The sequence below is a fragment of the Megalops cyprinoides genome, chromosome 7 (genome assembly GCF_013368585.1).
Source record: "Megalops cyprinoides isolate fMegCyp1 chromosome 7, fMegCyp1.pri, whole genome shotgun sequence".
In the NCBI taxonomy this organism is placed as follows: domain Eukaryota; kingdom Metazoa; phylum Chordata; class Actinopteri; order Elopiformes; family Megalopidae; genus Megalops; species Megalops cyprinoides.
In genome coordinates this window covers 10,072,357-10,091,244 of record NC_050589.1, presented here as the reverse complement: position 1 = coordinate 10,091,244, position 18,888 = coordinate 10,072,357, and the positions used below count along the sequence as shown (strand labels likewise).

General features: G+C 45.9%; 1 protein-coding gene across 1 annotated transcript; it reads left to right on the top strand.

Annotated features, from left to right (window-relative positions):
- Window positions 1-1,365: 1,365 nt before the first annotated feature.
- On the top strand, window positions 1,366-17,145 carry abcd1 (ATP-binding cassette, sub-family D (ALD), member 1). The gene is made up of 10 exons (XM_036534374.1): window positions 1,366-2,571; window positions 4,857-5,037; window positions 6,078-6,220; window positions 6,820-6,988; window positions 8,270-8,364; window positions 13,336-13,481; window positions 14,087-14,232; window positions 15,041-15,125; window positions 15,428-15,553; window positions 16,064-17,145. Exons 1-10 carry the CDS (start codon window positions 1,645-1,647, stop codon window positions 16,353-16,355), a joined length of 2,310 nt encoding a protein of 769 aa, XP_036390267.1. The 5' UTR covers window positions 1,366-1,644; the 3' UTR covers window positions 16,356-17,145.
- Window positions 17,146-18,888: the final 1,743 nt, after the last annotated feature.

Below are 18,888 nucleotides of genomic sequence, written 5' to 3'. Positions count from 1 at the left end.
TTGTCAATTGGGTCACTTTTACATCCCTAATATCGTCCGCGGTCTGCAACCAGGTTACCACCTGGCTAAAACACAACCTAAATAAGTTTCATCATAGATATAGATGTAAACGTATGTGTCACACGGTCGGTTTCCAAACAACGCGTGAGAGAAATCGTTCATTCACAACGTTCCAAGGAAAACCGATCTAGTGTATTCTGTTTCTATGGCACGATTCTTATTATGTATGGAATGGAGGAATTGTGGGACGGTGTGGAGGACTTCCTACCTTTCTCTCCGTAGAAAAGCGAGATCAATCGTGGCGAAAGCCGCAAAGTAAGGCGTGCGTTTCGAGGGACACACCGGCGCGGAGTGATGCAGCAAAGCAAAGAGGCTGGCTGAAGATCGAAGCTGCGATCCCTGGCACAAGCCTGCTGTATCCCCGGCTAGCCACTGAGCTAACAAGGCTAGTCAGTCCGCTGTCAAACTTTTGGACCGCCCTTTTAGAGGCTAACTTCTGAAAGGTCATCAAAGGGAAATGAAGTTGTGCAGTATGCATAGGTGGCTGGCTATATAGCTTTGGTCCGTGTGTTTATATGTTGATAGTCTTGCTGTTGCATAATCCACTTTAGGTAGGTAGCTATATTGTTTATATGCTACTTAGCGGTCTTATACGTTTTATTCATTTGTAGTGATTGGTCACATTATCATACAACATGTGTTACTTCACAGTGAAATTACTGACAACATTTAGCTGATAGTCGGCTAGCTGGCTAGCGGCTATTTTTAGTTTGACCTCTGAACGGGGTAGCTAGCTAAACAACCAGTTGTTACGTTGGCAACATTTGCTGACCATTCCTCTTTCTGCTGGGTCTGTTCTGTTTGCGATCGTTGTTTATTCATAGAAGAATTAATCTCGCCGTTTCTTAATTGTTCATCTAACTAGCTCACTAGCTACCTGGTTTACAAAGCAGCTGTAGTTGGCGATTAAGTGTATCTAGCTTATTTTGTTCGTTGACATGACCATGTCGCTGGCTGGAGTGTGATGTATCTACGTTTGTCCGAACGTTACCTGACTGGTCAGTCACATTGTCCTTAACGCATAATGTAAACCTCCCGGAGGTATGCGTATGTAACATAACTCTGGCAACGTTAAACTTGCCTCAGCACCTCGCCAGAATGCTTGCTAGCTGGAAACAATGGAAGAGCTAGGGGAATTTTAGACTGGTGAGACTTTTTTGTAAAGACTGGAGAGATATGATGTCGAGAGTATTATTGCTGTAGTTGGGTTTCCGCACTGAAATCAGAATTGACTATCAGTTTATGATCAGCACGGTTACGCGTTGATTTGAGTTGCTTGAAAACAATCTCGAGTACATCCATCGTTACAGTTTGTTAAACGTCTCAGTGACCAATGCAATGTTTGTTGTGATAGACATTGCGAAAAGAGTTTTCTGTGAGTTGTCGTGCAGAGGTGACATCTATTGTTAACTTCCGTCTTGTATTTTGTCACTTTTTAACAGCAAGATAAACGTGTAAATGTAAACGTAATTGCATTTGCGTAAGGAGTGGGAATCCTTATAAATAACAGTTAACCGTTCTTGGCGATTGTAAATATCCAAGCACACGTGCCTTCAAGACGGACTGAATCATTCTAAAGTCATAATGTCTTTGGTTATATATGCTAAACTTCCTGCTCATCTGAAGAAAACTTCAGCTGTGAAGAAAGCAGTTTTCCTTCTCGTTGCTGCCTATGGGGTGAAGAAACTGTACCCCGTTCTCTCCGGAAAGTTAAGAGGACGGGTAGGTAAGCCACCGGGAGGGACTCTTCCACAAAACGGCGGGGCCCTTGATGTCGAAAAAGCTAAGAAGAAGAGGAGCTCGCCGGCTGTGAACCGCGAGTTTCTGCAGCGGCTGACCCGGCTCATTCGCATCCTCTTCCCCCGGCTCTTCTGCAAGGAGCTGGGGTTGCTGGGCTTCCACTCCATGGCCCTCATCTCCCGTACCTTCCTGTCCATCTACGTCGCCGGTCTAGACGGCAGGATCGTCAAGACCATCGTGAAGAAGGACCCGCAGGCTTTCGTGTGGGAGCTGACTAAGTGGCTACTGATCGCCATCCCCGCCACGTTTGTCAACAGCGCTATCCGCTACTTGGAGGGCCAGCTGACTCTGGCCTTTCGCACCCGGCTAGTCACCCATGCCTACCGCCTGTATTTCAGCGACCAGACCTACTACCGGGTAAGCAACATGGACGGCCGGCTGGCTAACCCCGACCAGTCGCTGACAGAGGACGTGGTGATGTTCGCCGCCTCCGTCGCCCACCTCTACTCCAACCTCACGAAGCCCATCCTGGACGTCGTGGTGACCTGCTACACCCTCCTCAAGGCGGCCGAATCGAAGGGAGCCAACACCACCTGGCCGTCCGTTATCGCGGGCATCGTGGTGGCGCTCACGGCGAAGGTGCTGCGAGCCTTCTCCCCGCGTTTCGGCAAGCTGGTGGCCGAGGAAGCCCGCAGGAAGGGAGACCTCCGCTACATGCACTCCCGCATTATCGCCAACTCGGAGGAGATCGCTTTCTACGGGGGGCACCAGGTGAGCTAACCGTGGAGGGCTGCGTGGCTAGAATGGGTTTGTTTGGGGGGGGCGTGAGTTTGACTTCCCCTAATAGTGATTCACTTGGTATTACGATCGTCTCTGCAGAGGTTAGGCTTCCAGACATACTCAGTGTCAGCTCAGTGATGGGCCCAGAAACGGTTGACAGTTTAACCCTTGATCAAAAAGAAGTAATTAGCAAAGAGACAAAATCGATTGTGTGAGTGGGCTTGCGGCGATGTTTCCCACATTCTTTAGCTTCCGGGCTTACCTGAAGAAGTGCGGAGCTGACGTAAGAATGTGGAAGGGTTTGGTGTGGTGTATCACCATGGTAATCTAATCAGCGGCATCGGTTCTGAACTGTGAAATGCTATGCAGAACAAAAAGACGTGAATGTGTGATGCAAGCACCATTGTCAGCGCCTCTGACCGATAGTGTTATTCATTAGGTTGCCTGAGTGCTAACCAAGGGGGTTAGATACCCCAAGGAAAATGTAAAGGAAAAGAAATTAGGCTCTTTGGAGGAAATGAGGCTGCTGTTATTGTGATTTTTACTCCATAGTGACAGTTCCATTTTTTTGCTTAGCATTGTCATGGATTGAATTAGAATGAAGTCAAATGGACAAACCTCAGAGTTGGTTAGATTTGGATTTACACAGTCTACTGATATCCACTGTCAACTTGAGTGTGGTTAAGAGGAATATTATAAAGTTTGCAGCATGTCTGCCTCAGGATGAATTTCAGTCCCTGAGTCAGAAATATACTGAGGCTGTGCTATTTATTTTGTACCCCATAAACTCTGTATATTCTGATTTTGTCACCTCATATCTAGCTTGCAAGAAATCTCTTCCTCCCTGCGTAGTAGAGGGAAGAAGTCTCAGACAGGTTTGAAATGCACAGCTTTTTTAGTGATATCAAATAACTGCCAGCAGATATGATTATGTCCTCTGTCTGGCTTTATATATGCCTTTGAGTCACCGGAATGGGGAAGAGAATTTGTGCAAGAGAAAGGTGGGTTACTTGCGTGCATGCAGGAGAAAAACTGTATGTTTGTGTGTATGAGTGTGTGAGCGCTCGAGGCTAGAGCACGTGTTGGATTCATGTCACGTGTTCCAACACAATACATCCACAACGAAAAGGTTATGATTTGACAGATGCCTTTTGTTTCTTTATCGATCTCATAGGCAAAACAAGATTTTACAGTGATGAGTTACAAACAAACAGTGGATTCAATTGAAGCCTAAAATCCTCCAAACAGCCAAACACACACAACTGAGCAGCTTGAAGTTTTAAAGTACTGAAATAACACATTCAGTTGATAAAGGAAGCAAATAAGACTTGGGGGGGAAAGTGCACGTGTTTTAAACGTGTTGTAGCATGCTGTGATTATGGGTAAAAGCCAGAAACATTTGTCATTGTCATGTGTCATACTGTTCAGCACTATGTTTGTGACTGCCTGCACCTTCATTGGATAAATTTCTTAATTCGTTGCTTTGAAGTTTTGCTGTAAACATGAGCAAAACTAGGAAAAAAAAAGGAAAAATTGGAATTGTTTTTTTCTTTTTGAGTCAAATGAGAAATTCTCTTTTGCATGCAGCTTTTCATGGCAGGCTTTTCATGAGACTGCTTTACATATTTAAAGGGAACAATAGAAGTACAGTAATAGGCCACAGCCTAAGGGAGCAGGAGAAAGCATGCTGCAAACCGTGACCCCTCCCAGCCGCAGCTTTGGTGGTGAGGCTGTCATATGATGTGGAGGGAGGGAGGCAGCAGGGAAATTCAAGGCTTGTGGAGATTAGCTGCACCAGCCTGTGACAAGCTCCCTCTAAACTCATGAAACTCTCCTTTACATTTAAGCAGGTATAATGTAGGATGTGTCTCGCTCTGTTGTTAACACTGAAGCGTGCAGTGTTTAGAGAGACAATGACCTGTAAAGGCAGACGAAGAGCCCTTGGGGTCTTTGAGCAGGCTAATTGGTTTTGAAGCTGCCATCACATAACATGGGCTCCACTTCTCAGCGTAATGACACCAGTGTAGCTGAGGGCCTGTAGAGACTGACGTTATGGAATATAGTGTCTCTTGTAGTGTGTGTGTGTGTGTGTGTGTGTGTGTGTGAGAGAGAGAGGGAGAGAGACAGAAAAGCAGCATGTATTTATTTAGACTGATCTGATGGAGCATGGCCTCCCTTGTTATCTTCTGTGGTGTGTGTACGAGTGTGAGAGTGTGTGTGGCAGGTGGGCAAACGGCATGTATTTAGCTTCCCTCGTTGCTGTGCGTTTACCCCAGGTGGAGATGGCCCAGCTGCAGCGGAGCTACCGGGCGCTGTCGTCCCAGATCAACCTGATCCTGTTCAAGCGGCTGTGGTACGTCATGCTGGAGCAGTTCCTCATGAAGTACGTGTGGAGCGCCTCGGGCCTCGTCATGGTGGCCGTGCCTATAATCACGGCCACGGGCTACTCCAAACACGGTAAAACTCCCCTCCGGCTACCACCCTCTCCCCCTCAGGCTTCCTCCTGTCACGGGTTACCCGATACTCTGCACCTGAGGGCGATGTTTTGTGTTTCTTTGAACCCACCTCTCTTCATCTCCCTGTAAAGCCGTGGCATTAAAGGATGTGTGTGAACACAACAGTACTGTTGCCAGTAGGAGCATGTTGTTAGCAAGAGCAACATGTAAATACCATGATATCATGTAATGCTGCCAGTAGGAGCAACATTACCTTGCAACATACTGCCAAAGCACACAGGTCCATGCTTAACAGTCGTGCAAGCTGGGTTACAATACAATTACAATGTCAGATTCTAGTGATCAGGTCAGCTGGTCCAGGTGCAGTGATCAGGTCATGGTAGCTAAGTGCAGGACAGCTGCTCTAGGTCTCAAAGTACACCGTTGACAAAGGCGTCTCTTGGATGTGCTGTTCAGTGTTTTTCCTGAGCCTCGGTGTTCAGCCGGCTGATGACTGAGGAAGTCCGTTCACTCGCTACGCAAGACGCTCACTCCACCCACTCGCCAGGCCAACGGGATATGAAACGCAAACAAACACGATATAACAGGAAAAACAAGATGATTACGCTCTCGAGCACCTTGTGTCCTGTGACTCTTTGCACTCCGCCCACTGTGCTTGCGAGGTTCCCCATGCACTGCACCATATTGCAGCATGTTGGCATGCATTGCGACGTCCACTCTGAGCTGTTGCAGTGGTCTTCGGGTCTGTTCCTCAGGAGACTTTGCATAGTAGGGCATTGTTTTAACAAGCTGCGTGTGCTTTTGTCGTCTGTAATTTACCCATTAGTGCTAGCATAACAGAATGAGTGCAGGCATGCAGCACACAGCGACTTCTTTGTGCCTCGTCTGCAGAGTGGAGTCAAACCCGATTACGTGTGTGTTGGTGAACTGTATTTAAAGCACAGTGACCGTGGTGACACACGGCGGAGCGACCGGCCCTGCCATGCCAGGGGGTCACGGCCGTAACTGCGCCGTTGACATGGCGCCGTTTTCTCCCGCCAGACTCGGAGGATGTGAAGCAGGCTGCCATGGTGATGAAGGAGGAGGAGCTGGTGAGCGAGCGCACCCAGGCCTTCACCACAGCCCGGAACCTTCTGAATGCTGGCGCCGACGCCGTGGAGAGGATCATGAGCTCCTACAAGGAGGTGAGGCTTTGCGGGGTCACCCACGTATCCCGCGGAAACCCAAACCATTCAGCTGCGTTGGCGCCGCGGATGCTGTAACTGAGACTGTGAGTGTGGCGAAACTGGCTGACACTTCTTACAAAAAATGGAACAGAAATAGCAAATGATAAAAAAATAAACAATAATTTCTTTTTTAAAAACCAACAAAGGGATCCAGCCTCGAGCTGAAGTACCAGAACAACAAGAGTTTGCCTACAGCAGCAGCTTCGCACACCTGTATTTAAGGCACCTTTGTCTAGGCAGGTGTGGCCCATTAACCAATGGCTGGTTTCACATGCACATCAGACAGTTACCATGACAGGCCAACAACTAACAATTAACAGGTTTAGATGCAGTTGTTGAAATGGTCTGTTGTTGGTAGATTTGAATTGATTGAAGACAAAGGGCCCTTAAAAATTTAACATTTTAACTGTCAAGCACAAACTGACTATTAACAGCGTTCAGTTTGTGGGGGACAGGTGAGGGCTCTCCTTCACACCGTGGCATACGGTCAGTGGTAAAGAAGCTGTCATCGTTGCGGTGGTGCCACCCCTAACTGCTCCTCTGACCCCACCCCTCAGGTGACGGAGCTGGCGGGCTACACGGCGCGGGTGTACGAGATGTTCTCCGTGTTCGAGGACGTGCGGGCGGGGGTGTACCGGCGCTCGGCGGAGGCGGAGAGTGGGGAGGCGGGGTCTGCGCAGCTGGTGCAGCACGGCACCAGGATAGAGGGGCCGCTGGAGATCAGAGGTAAGCTGAAGCCCAGGGTCTGCACTCAATCACGAGAAAAATCTAAACACCAGTGGGGTGGCAGTGTAGCATAGTGGTTAAGGAGCAGGGCTTGTAACCGAAAGGTTGCCAGTTCGATTCCACAGTGCTGCTATACTCTTGGGAAAGGTACTTAACCCACAGTTGCCGCAGTAAATATTCGGCTGTATAAATGGATAACATTGTTAAAAAAAGACTGTAACCTATGTAAGTCACTCTGGACAAGAGTTTATGCTAAATGCCAATAATGTAATGTAATGTAATGAACACCAGGCAGCCCACTTGTTTAGTCTGGGGGAGCTGAAGAATTTGCTGGACCCCTGTTGCCCTGGAGGACTGAAGCTGCTGTTAACAAAATGACAAAGACTGTTTACTCCAAAGTCCCTTGGTAGGACCTGCTGGTCTATGGGGTGAAACCTGCCAGTTGCTGGAAATAAGGGGCCCGGTTCACTGGCGATCTGTGTGCTGGCTGCCAAAAGGAGGTGTTTGGCGTGCACTTTATCTGCCTCATCAATACCTCGGGCTATAATTTACTCTGCTTTTTCTTACGCTCATTGGCTGAGCGTCGTTAGCGTTACAGCCAGCGATGATAATGCTAACGACAAGCTGTCTGCCTCACATGTAATCTGAGATAAAGGAGATTAAATGGCTCGTGCCCCGGGGGCATTTTCTCATTCCTGTTTACATCATCGACATATCATTCCGAGCACTTCACTGTGTTTAAGGTTCACGGGTGATTGATTGTTCTTGCATTTTTAATGGGCTGAGAGGAGAGAGCAATTAAACAGCCCAGAGTGTGCTCATGAAAGGTCTGCGCTGGGCGTTATTTCGCAGAAGGATCAGGCCAAACGATTCAGTCTGCCTGCCGTCATTGGTGAAACGGAAGTGTTATTCTAGCGGCAGTCCTTTATATACCTAACTCCAGAATGTCACCACAGATGCAGAGGTTCATTACAGAAGGACTGCCTCTGAGTGCCTGTTTTCAGTAATGGTTTTCTGCAGTTCCTAACTCATGGCAACAAGGTAAAGAGTTTAAATAGGAACAGATTGTGCTCTTATTTAAGCGTGCAATTGAAAAAACAGGAGTGTGTAGATGAAGAAAATTCTGGGAGCCACACTCCTAAAAGATTCATATTTATCAGTATTTATGTTTTCGATGAGGTGAAAAGATTCACCGTGTTTCGGCACAGTGCCTGTATCTGTGATGATGTCACAGACACTCTGGGTGGTGCCGCTCTCTCACCGGCTCGGTTTTGGCTGCAGGTCAGGTGATCGACGTGGAGCAGGGGATCAGCTGCGAGGACCTCCCGATCATCACGCCCACGGGCGACGTGGTGGTATCCAGCCTCAACATTAAGGTGAGGAGTTGCTGTGTCCGGCGCGGGCGTCCCCCTATCTCTGGGTCACCGTGCCGCTCCTCCTCCTCCTCCTCATGCCACCCTCTGACCCGGTGGCCTCAGCACAGCACAACTGTTTGCAAAGTTATGCAATCAGGCTGAAGTTACACAAGAATTGGAATAGCAAATAGCCCCAGGAATGCACAACAAGAGTGAGGACCTAAGCGTGGAATTAGTTGTGGAACAAGAGTGAGGACCTAAGGGAATTAGATTGCAAATCCTGGCTACTCCAGGTCAAAAAAAGCAAACAGCGCTTGTGAATGGGGGAAATATGTTATTTAAAATTGACAGGCCCAGCAGTGTTTTACACATTTCTGGTCCTGAAGTACAGTGTTTGGCTGTCAAGAAATGATGGGATGACCAACATAGTTAAGCCGTTGTTGATAGTTGTTCTCCCAGTGTGTGTGTGTGTGTGTGTGTGTGTGTGTGTGTGTGTGTGCGCGTGTGTGCGCACGTGGTGGGGTGTACCGGGTCAGAGTGTGGCCTTGGGTCCAGCTTGTGGGGTGGCCTTGATTGCCACGAGGACAAAACCACCAGTACAGTATAGGTAAAGGAGTTCTTTTCCGGAGGATTCTGGGGTAACATTGTTTCATTCTGTGTCATGTGTTAGTTACCCCTCTGAGGCTTGCAGACAATGGCTGTGTGTTACTGTAGAAGAGGAAGTGTGGCTCAGCTAGGCCTGGAAGTCTCGCGTAGGTCTGCGAATGACGTCATAGTTCTCAGAGTACTGCTGTGCTCCACAGTCTTCCAATGCCAGATATCACCACACAGTCCGAGTAAATTATGAATGTTTCGGTCATTGGCATTATGAAAATTTCAGTTGGTTATGGTTTATCATGTTTGTTACAATAGCGTAAGGTTTCTGGAGATATAATAACGATGTGCTTAATGTCTGATCACTGTCTTCTTAAATTATCCTTAATAATTCTTAAAAGGTATCTGAAGTGAAATTCAGTTACTTAGTAAAAAAAACAACAAGCAGAATGCCTTACTAGCCAAAAATACTGAAATGGTGTGGGCATCATAATACTACACTGGCTAGCTGAGTCAGCAGATTTAAAGATAATAAACCTGTCTTTCCATCTTTGCAATGCTGGATAACAAAAGAGGAAGTTGCAGAAAGTCAGTTAGAGGAAACCTGCCTGTAAATTTCATTCCGCACACTCCAGAAACGAGCATTTCCAGGACTGCTTGATCTAATTCAGTGTTTTTGGATTTTAACTTCACAATTATCCGTTGAGATTTTTTCAGTCGTTTCAGCTTTCTGAATGCTAGGGGAACATTAATTTTGCCTGGGCCGTGCACTGATAGCATGTATACTCCTGTGTGTGTGTAATGGGCTGCCAGCAACTGTATGTAGCACTCTTTGTGTTGCCACAGAAGTGTAGAGTTGAGAATGCATGGACAGTCTCTCTTCCACAGCTGTCTTTATCAAGAGAAGCAACTTTACACAGATCAACAATTTGCTTTATACCCGTGAGCAACAACCGGCAAACCACAGACATGACCATGTAATATAGAATATAATCACAAAGGCAAGATCAGTTATCTGCACAAAATGTTTCACATAATATGATTTATTCTTTTCGGAAGGGAATTAAAAATAATGAATCTGCTTGTTTTAAATACCAAAGGCAGTTAAGCGGAACAAATGTTCGAGAACACTTGTTTTTTTTGGGGGGGGGTATAAAACTGGAGATGGCAAGCCAAAAAATTAATACATGTTTTGATTTTTGTTGTACAACATTAAAGGATGTTATTTGTTTAGGTTTATATCCAAAGTTGTCCTGCATGATTTTCTTAGTCCCCTGAGTTTTTTGAATGTGCGTGTGTTGCCCTTTAATTACAAGCAGCATTAATGATACACGACTGAACTGGAAGCCCTGAGAGGTGCTGCATTCCTGCATTCTCACTTCAGAGGGCAGCTCAGGTGGCCTGATACACACACGCACAGGGTGGACCTCCATTACCTAAGCCTGCTTTGTTTGTAGCCTACATCCATATCCCTCATTGTAAAGTTTATGCATGTTTATGCATGCTTTGAAAAATCAATAGTGAAGACATGAGTGCGGAGTGATCATTTGCACAGGGTGCGTGTTGTGAGGACCGCACGGTAAACGGGTCACGGATACCGCCACGGCGGGGTCTCTGGCGTGAGGTGGGGTGTGGGTCACGTGTCGCCCCCGCGTGCGTGCGTGGGTGCGGCACGGCGTGTGAGGACGCAGACCCGTGGGACCGTGTGAGAGGCTCGGCCCGCGCGGGAGCAGCTCGGGACTCTAATGCCCGCCGCCGTCTTTATGCTGTGTCATGTGACGTTCCGTGACACAATGCGGTCAGCTTTGTTCCCACAGCCTCTAACAATGGATCCATACAGCACTGCCAAAACGGGCCCTGGCTCCCCTGCCTTTCACCAATCTCCCAGCCAACATCGCTGCATCGCTCAGCCAAGAAAATGCACTGCGTTAGCCTATGCATTCTGCTCATTACTGCTGCCAGAAGCACTGTTCACAGTGAAAGTGTTTGTTGATGAGAAAATGTATGTTATTTTAAGGTTTTTTCTTATTCCTGTCTGCCTTAGTTTTTTGTTTAATGTTTTTTCATAGTTAACCATTAATAGTCATGTCTAAAGAGCAGATGTGGCCTGATCGTACAGATCAAATCAAATGCAGAGATGGCTGTACATTCAGAGAAGCATTAGCTGATAGTACAGATATCGATCTTCCCTTGACCATTATCACCAAAACTGGGACACGATAAGCTCTGGACATGACAACCAGTCTTATTAAGGTTACCTTCTGATCACAAAACTCACAGAAACTTTAAATGGCATATTCCTGTTATTTATTAATTACCAGGTTTGCATTATCAGGGTTTACAGATGTGTGCAGGTGAGAAAGTTTAATATGGACTTGGTTTCATTTGATTTTCAAAATGAAGCCCTGTGATTTAAAAAATTATCATTGATGTACACAGTTACTAAAAATCCAGCACTTCTGCAGTGTGGTTATTATCCTTCCACCCAAGGGGATGGCCGGGTCTGAAATGTCATCTAAATGTCATTCTGCCTGTAGGGAGTGAGTGGATGTGTAGAGTAATGCAGTTACACACCCTGCCAGACTCACCCCCAATGATTCAATTTGCGTAAGGAAAATAAGGAAATCGCATCAGGCTACATAAACAAGATGATGCTGAAGTGTTTACGGTGGATACCGAGTCCAAAGTTAAAAGCTTCACATTTTATCAATGAAAAATAACCACTCACAGTCGTGACTTGTCATTTTGCATATAAAGTTGGCACAGTAGTGACATTTCATCGATAAAGATCTACGTTGGAATGGAAATACTTTGATGGTATCCTGAAATATTGCGTGTGTGGTGAGAACAAATAGGGGCAAAGCTGCATCATTCAGCAGCTCTCAGCTAAATAATTTGATAAATGACCGTCAATTTGGGAAAAAAAAACCCACTTGTGTATTCCCAGAAACCTGTCGCAGATTAAAAAAATAGTGTGTGGTGGACTTCATGTTCAGGCTCGGTTGTGTTCAGCGTCTTCTGTAGTTGCTGTGAACTTAGATGCACTTTGTTTCGCTTAATAAGTCACTTTTGATAAGACCTGAGATGCAACCTCTACTTAAAAGCCGAATACTACTTCTGAGGTGGTGCCTGTGTGTGGAATTTGATTACTAAAGTCACAGAGGCTTTAGTCAGTTTGCAGAACCTTGTATCTCGGCCTTAGTGATCTTAGTGATAACAATATCAAACAGATGGCGTGAATTGCCATGTGCCAACACATCACGCCATAAATCCATTCACTTGTTCATTCATTAATTTCTTAGAAACCCGAGGAACTCTTACCTCTAGACTATAGTCGCTGACATTTTTTTTTGTGGGTGATTCAGGTGAATCACCTTGCTCTGGGTTGTAGCAGTAGTGACAGACTTTGCTGTATGGTCTCATCTGTAGGTTAGTTCTCTGACCTCTCCCCCACTTGGCCGCCCTGTCTATGCAGCAGAGAGATATACAGCAATGTACAGTACACGGGGCAGAGTGCATTGTGGGTAATGCTTCTACAGAGGGGCAGAGTGCATTGTGGGTCATTACACTGAAAGGTGCCAAAACTGATCTGTACGTCTGTAAATGTGACAGCAGCTGTGCGGATTGCATTAATTATTACAAATCATCATTAATTAATGCAATTTAAACCGTGCAACAAGACAGAAGGAGACAGAATAATAATGTCTGGTTGTGTGTAGTAATCGGCTTATGTTGTTAGAGTTTTGATGATTAGGATAATTGTGAAGTGAGAGAGAATATTAAAAAGAACCATTGAGATCTTGTCATGTTTTTCAAATGTGTTTGCATACCTATGGTAGACACATTTCTTTCTGCACAGTAACTGGAGTTGTCACATTGTCGAATAATTAAGACAGAGGAAAAACTGCTGCCATCTAATGGAGGATTAGAAGTTTACCTCTGGGAAACACTCCAGAGTTCAAGAGGAGGGTTTTTGGCTTTAGCTGTGCTTGTAATTTTGTTGGAACAAAATCATTTTGACACATGGAACTCACATCAAAGTGTAAACTTTACCAGCCCCGTGTGAGTGACTTGAAGCATTTCAGAATTTATTTTGGCGAGTCTGCAAGCACATTATTTTACCCTGTACATATTTAAACCCATCAGTATATGAGCACTGTGATTGGACCTATTAAAGCAAAATATAATGCCATGCTATACCATTTAGCCTCTCTCCTTGAAATCTATTTTTGGTATTTGTGTTTATTATACCAGCTGTGGTGTGCTCAGTTTCTTGCTGTGTTAACAGATAAAAAACAGCAGTAGTCATAATGCAAATTATGTAAATTTCCCAATCATACATTGTTCTAATTATTGGATACCCCCCCCCCCCCCCCCCCCCCCTTCTCTGTGTGTTAGGTGGAGGAGGGCATGCACCTCCTGATCACGGGGCCGAACGGCTGTGGAAAGAGTTCCCTGTTCCGCATCCTCAGCGGCCTCTGGCCCGTCTACAGCGGGGTGCTGCGGAAGCCACCTCCCCAAAACATGTTCTACATCCCGCAGAGGTACTCCCAAAAGACCCCGCCTGTGCTGGGCCACACACACACACGACTGCTGTGCTTTTTCATGATGACAGTGACAATTGTGGGCAGCAGTGTAGCATAGAGGTTAAGGAACAGGACTCATAACCGAAAGGTCGCTGGTTCGATTCCCTGATGGGGTACTGCTGCTGTACCCTAGGGCAAGGTACTTTAGCCACAATTGCTTCAGTAAATATCCAGCTGTATAAATGGATATATTGTAAAAAAAAAAAAAAAAAAACTGTAACAGATGTAAGTCACTCTCGATAAGAACGTCAGCTAAATGCCAATAATGTAATGTAATGACAATTTCAGTCTGAGGGCTACAAATTCAGACAGACATTTCAAGCTGAAGGTGAGAAATTTATCAACAGGGTCACAGTCACTGACAGCAGCGTGGCATCCTCACGGAGAAGTTTCAATGTCAGACAACTGAGTTGAGCAAAAGTACATTTACAAGTTGGCTCTGTAATTAAATTAAATGAAAGGCTGGTGCTGTATCAGTGGTCACGCATGTTCCTGTAACGCTTCCTGAAGTGGAACGAATGGAGCGTAATTTCCTCAGTAATCTTCCCCCGTGTGCCGCGCAGGCCCTACATGTCTGTAGGCACTCTGCGGGACCAGGTGATCTACCCCGACACTCTGCAGGAGATGAGAGCGCGAGGCTTCACTGACGAGCAGCTGGAGGGCATCCTCAACATCGTCAACCTGCGCTACATCCTGGAGAGAGAGGGAGGTGAGAGAGAGAGAGAGGGAGGGGGGTGAGAGAGAGCGAGGGGGAGAAAGAGAGGAGGGGGAGAGAGAGAGAGAGAGAACAGGAGGATTGAGAGGGATGTGTGAGGGAGAGAAAGGGAGGCTGGTGAGTGATGTGAGAGAAAGAAAGAGAGAGAGAGAGAGAGAGAGAATGAGGTAAGGCTGTGGAGTAGGAGGCTGGAGAGGAGGGAAGGAGAGGGAGCGAGAACGGGAAGCTGGAGACAGATGTGTGAACACCTTCCTTCAGCAGAATGAAAGGGGTGTAGACAGAGGAACAGATGGGGGTGTGAAATTGGCAGAACCCCTTAACTGAACACCCCTCCCTGCCACTCCCACGCCTCTCCATCCTTTTTCTCCTCTTACTCTTAAAAATGATAAGATCTGCGTTTGTGCTGCGCCCCAAAAACCGGACAGGGGTTGCTCTGGTCTGTTTGGTTAGTGAACCAAAGGTTTATCCTGGATGATTGTTGTCCACCTGTCATCAATTGAATGTTTTTTTTTTCCCCATTTAAGAAATATGCCTTTCATTTCCATAAAGCACTGCTTTTCAGCACCACTTAATGGTCAAACAGGTTATGTCAGTTAATGGCAAATGGATAGGAGCCAGTGGTCAGCTGATCTGGTGCTGGGCAGATTGCCCTGGTCTGACGAATGTGGAGTGTGACAGTGTAGTAGCTGTGTGTTTATAGAGGCAGATGCATGCACAGGTGCAGGGGCACTCAGTGCTTTGTGTGTGTGCTCACAGTGCTTTGTGTGTATGCTCACAGTGCTTTGTGTGTGTGTGCTCACAGGCTGGGATGCAGAGAGCGACTGGAAGGACGTGCTCTCCGGAGGGGAGAAGCAGCGCATGGGCATGGCCAGGATGTTCTACCACAAGTGAGTAAACGCTGATCACACGCGTTCACCTCACAGTGCAGGAGCGGGAGTGAACTTGGGCGGGTCACAACGACAGGCTATTTGGTCGAAAGCAGCCCTCTACAGTGTTGGAATACAAATCGGTACATTCCGCAAACCAGAAGTCATGTCGGTGAGAGAGCGAGAGGCTGGATGTGAGAGACTGCAGAGATGCTGAATATGAGAGAACATGCTAAAAGAGTGGGAAGGCAGCTGCACTGTGGCTGTGTTTGACTTTATTAAGACCACTGTGCTGGTTTCACGCCACTGTTTCCTGCACACAGGCCTAAGTATGCTCTCCTCGATGAGTGCACCAGTGCCGTGAGCATTGATGTGGAAGGGAAGATTTTCGAGGCTGCAAAGGATGCTGGGATAGCGCTTCTCTCCATCACCCATCGGCCCTCGCTCTGGTGAGTGCACTCCAGGATGTCCGACTCACTTTCGTCAATCAAAGGATGACTACAAGCTTTTACTCAATGATATGTCTGCTAGAGGCCTGGAGAAGATGATGTTATGTCTGCTAGAGGCCTGGAGAAGATGATGTTTCTCCGTTATGACAATCTGTGTGCTTGCTTTGTGATATGTGTGCATTATTTCAGGGTGAACACAATTAGAAAAAGAGTGGATACCGAAACCACAGGAATGTAAACCACGATTTGACAAGCAAGGTAGAAAGGTTAGATAGACAGGGGAAAGGTGCAGTGATGCTGTCCTCAATGTAGACAGAAATAAATTCAGTGAGGTGCAGCTGTATGAAATTCCTCAGGTACAGGAGCATTTAGCAGAGTTATGTGTACCAGTGCAGCTAGAGATAAAAAAAAATCCTTCATGCAACAAGGAGGCACCTGTCTGTTTGACGAGGTCTACACTCAGTAACGGAGGCAGTCGTAACAGGAGCTGTGTTCCTTCCCTCCTGGCAGGAAGTACCACTCTCACCTGCTGCAGTTCGACGGCGAGGGGGGCTGGCGGTTCGAGAAACTGGACGCCTCCACCCGCCTGTCCCTGCAGGACGAGAAGCTGAGGCTGGAGACTCAGCTGGCCGGAATTCCCAAGATGCAACAGCGTCTGGCGGAGCTGTGCCACATCCTGGGGGAGGACAACACCCTGCCCCGCCCGGAGGAGCAGGAGGGGGAGGGGCCACTGGGGCAGGAGGAGGGGCAGGGGGAGGGGCCAGCGAAGGGGGATGGGCAGAAAGCCGGGCTGGAGGAGTGATTCGGGAGGCTGACGAAATGCAAAGGGCGAGGGAAGTTGCAGTGTCCTGAGCAGATAATCAAGATAAGCAAGGGGAGAAAATAACATAGAAAAGCGTTGATTAGCCACACTAATGTACACGTGAAGGCGGAGGTCGGGGGGATCTGTTAATGGTGACAGCGTGGGGTTTGATGGGCTGTGCAGTGAGTCAGGGAGAGTGTACACTGTGTAAGGAGTGTAAAATGGAGCCCCTCGTACCTTGCCCTTCTGAGAGGAGGAGGAGAATTAGGAAGGAGGAAGCAGAAAGGGAAGGCGCCGCCCTGCACCCCTGGCTCTGTACGCTGACCATATGCAGGTGGGGGGAGTGCCGCTGGCACTAGCAGGTGCTCTCAGAGTTGAAAAATGTTTTTTTTACCCCCACTCAAAAGAGGTATTTGAAAGTTTACTCATTGCCTTTAGTGAAACAATTCTCTGTGGAATTTCAGGAAAACCTGTAGTATGCACCATGTGTTCGTCTTGCGGAAAACGGCACTGGTGGTTGCTGACTCACGTACTGTATTTCAGCAGTGTTTCACTCATGTACATGAAGTCCCTTCTGTTTCTTTTGAGGCTACTAACTGCTTGTGAAGGTTCATGCTGAGAGCACAACAGATTGTGTTGCCCATAACTTTAAACTTACTGTTGCACCAGATGGGTTGTTTTAGTGTTTTCTTTTTTTTTTTTGCTTTTATTGTGAGACCCTGAGATTTCAGATGCTACCAATGTGTAGTTCGAATGCCACTTTTCAATTTTATTTCCATTAGTTTTGAAAACATTTTTGTCATTACAGTAGTTACTACTGTAAACATGATTAGTGTTAACCATGACATGATACAAATAATGATAGAATTCATTAGGAAAAAAAGACTTTACTCCAGTTTTTAAATCATTTTGTTTAATGTTTATGACTAGGATTATTTGAATTTCTAAGAATAAAATAATATTTCATACACTTTTGATATTTTAAGTGAATTTAAAAATATCAAATAATTAATGACATAGAATCATAGAGTTTTCAAAATAATTTCCTAAATAGACCCAAAATAATAGTTTTTGGGGGTGTTGGGAATGGCGATTTTTAAATATGTTTTAATTGTAAATGTGTTTCCACTTAAGTTTTTTGATTTATATTTGTATTTCTCATTGTTAATGCTGTACTCCAAAAAATGGAAATGTGATGGCTGACGAGCAGGAATTTGATAATTAGCACTGTGAATTGCAAAAACAAAAAAGAAACAAACATAAAACCCCAATTGCACAATCCCTGTCTTTATCAGCTTGTCCATTATATTGGATTTTTTTTTTTTTGTTTTTGATTAGAAGGTTAGATGCCTAAGAGATCTTGTCTTCTATATTACAGCCACATGAATGGTTTGCGAGTTTGCAGGTAAATTCCAACTTGGTTGTAACTGCACAACTTTAAGTGTCCTTTGTGTAGAGACGCCACAATGGGTATGTCTTTGCTTTAATTTGAGTTTACACAACAAATGAAGTCGCGGTGGCGTTCCCTGGAGCATTGGGCTTCGAACAAATCTTGTGCACACGTCACTATTGTCATTCATTCGCTGGCACCTTGTTGATGAGAGAACACTGCCCTCATTTTGTCCGTTTGTCTGAGCAATTTAAAGGCCATACAGCACCCATTGTAATACACCACTGCTTTTAAATTACAATGTTTCGGTTCTTTTAATTTTATTAACCAAATAAAATGCTTAAGAAGCTCATTGAGATTGCGTTTTTTTATTTATTGGCTTTATATAACGTATATAACGTTATTGGTCATTATTTACACACATCTAAAAAACGACATTAAACACCATGGATTCACCACCTAAAGAAACACCCCCTGCCATCATAAAAGTCCCTTTCATCTGAACGTCACTGACAAATCCCATCCCGTCCGCGATGAAATCCCCTTCATCAAAATAAAATTAGAATCCCCGCAGTGATTACAGTACCGGGGAGGGAACGCGGCTGAAAACATCAAAGCCGTCGAGATTTCCATCGCCCTGCGGGTTGATAACCACCGAACACGCTCAGGAGTGTATTGAAACGTCACGTTTCAAACGTGCACAGTGATCATATACATTGAAACGGAAATTCTGTATCACCCCCAAGGACTTCTGTATGTGTTGAATCTATACAATACCGCAAACAGTACATAGACATTACTAAGCAGCCCACTAGAAGTAGTCCAAAAATGTATTCTCAACTGTATTGTCTTTTTTCACATAGAATGAGTAACCGCCTTTTGTTTCAACGAGTCTCTTGAAGTGGTGAGATGCGAAGCAATAGATTTCCAGCGATGCCGTTGATACGAACAGCCATTTAATGTAATGTCCCTGTCGCATTTTTTTTTTCAAAGTGACCGTAGTCAAAGGTGTTTTTGCATGCAACTGCCGAGACAAAAGTGACTGCCAATAAGCAGCAAAGCGTGTGCGAGCCAAGTGGCGAGTGGTTTCATACAACAGGAAACGTGTTGATATGCAAACATAACGTTGGTGCCGTTTGTAAA

What these genes read in the sequence shown, in the direction of transcription:
- abcd1 (XM_036534374.1), top strand. Translation starts at nt 1,645, where the DNA reads ATGTCTTTGGTTATATATGCTAAACTTCCTGCTCATCTGAAGAAAACT. An exon ending in ATGTTCTACATCCCGCAGAG is followed by an intron (nt 13,482 to 14,086) that starts GTACTCCCAAAA and finishes TGTGCCGCGCAG; the next exon opens with GCCCTACATGTCTGTAGGCA. An exon ending in GCCAGGATGTTCTACCACAA is followed by an intron (nt 15,126 to 15,427) that starts GTGAGTAAACGC and finishes TCCTGCACACAG; the next exon opens with GCCTAAGTATGCTCTCCTCG.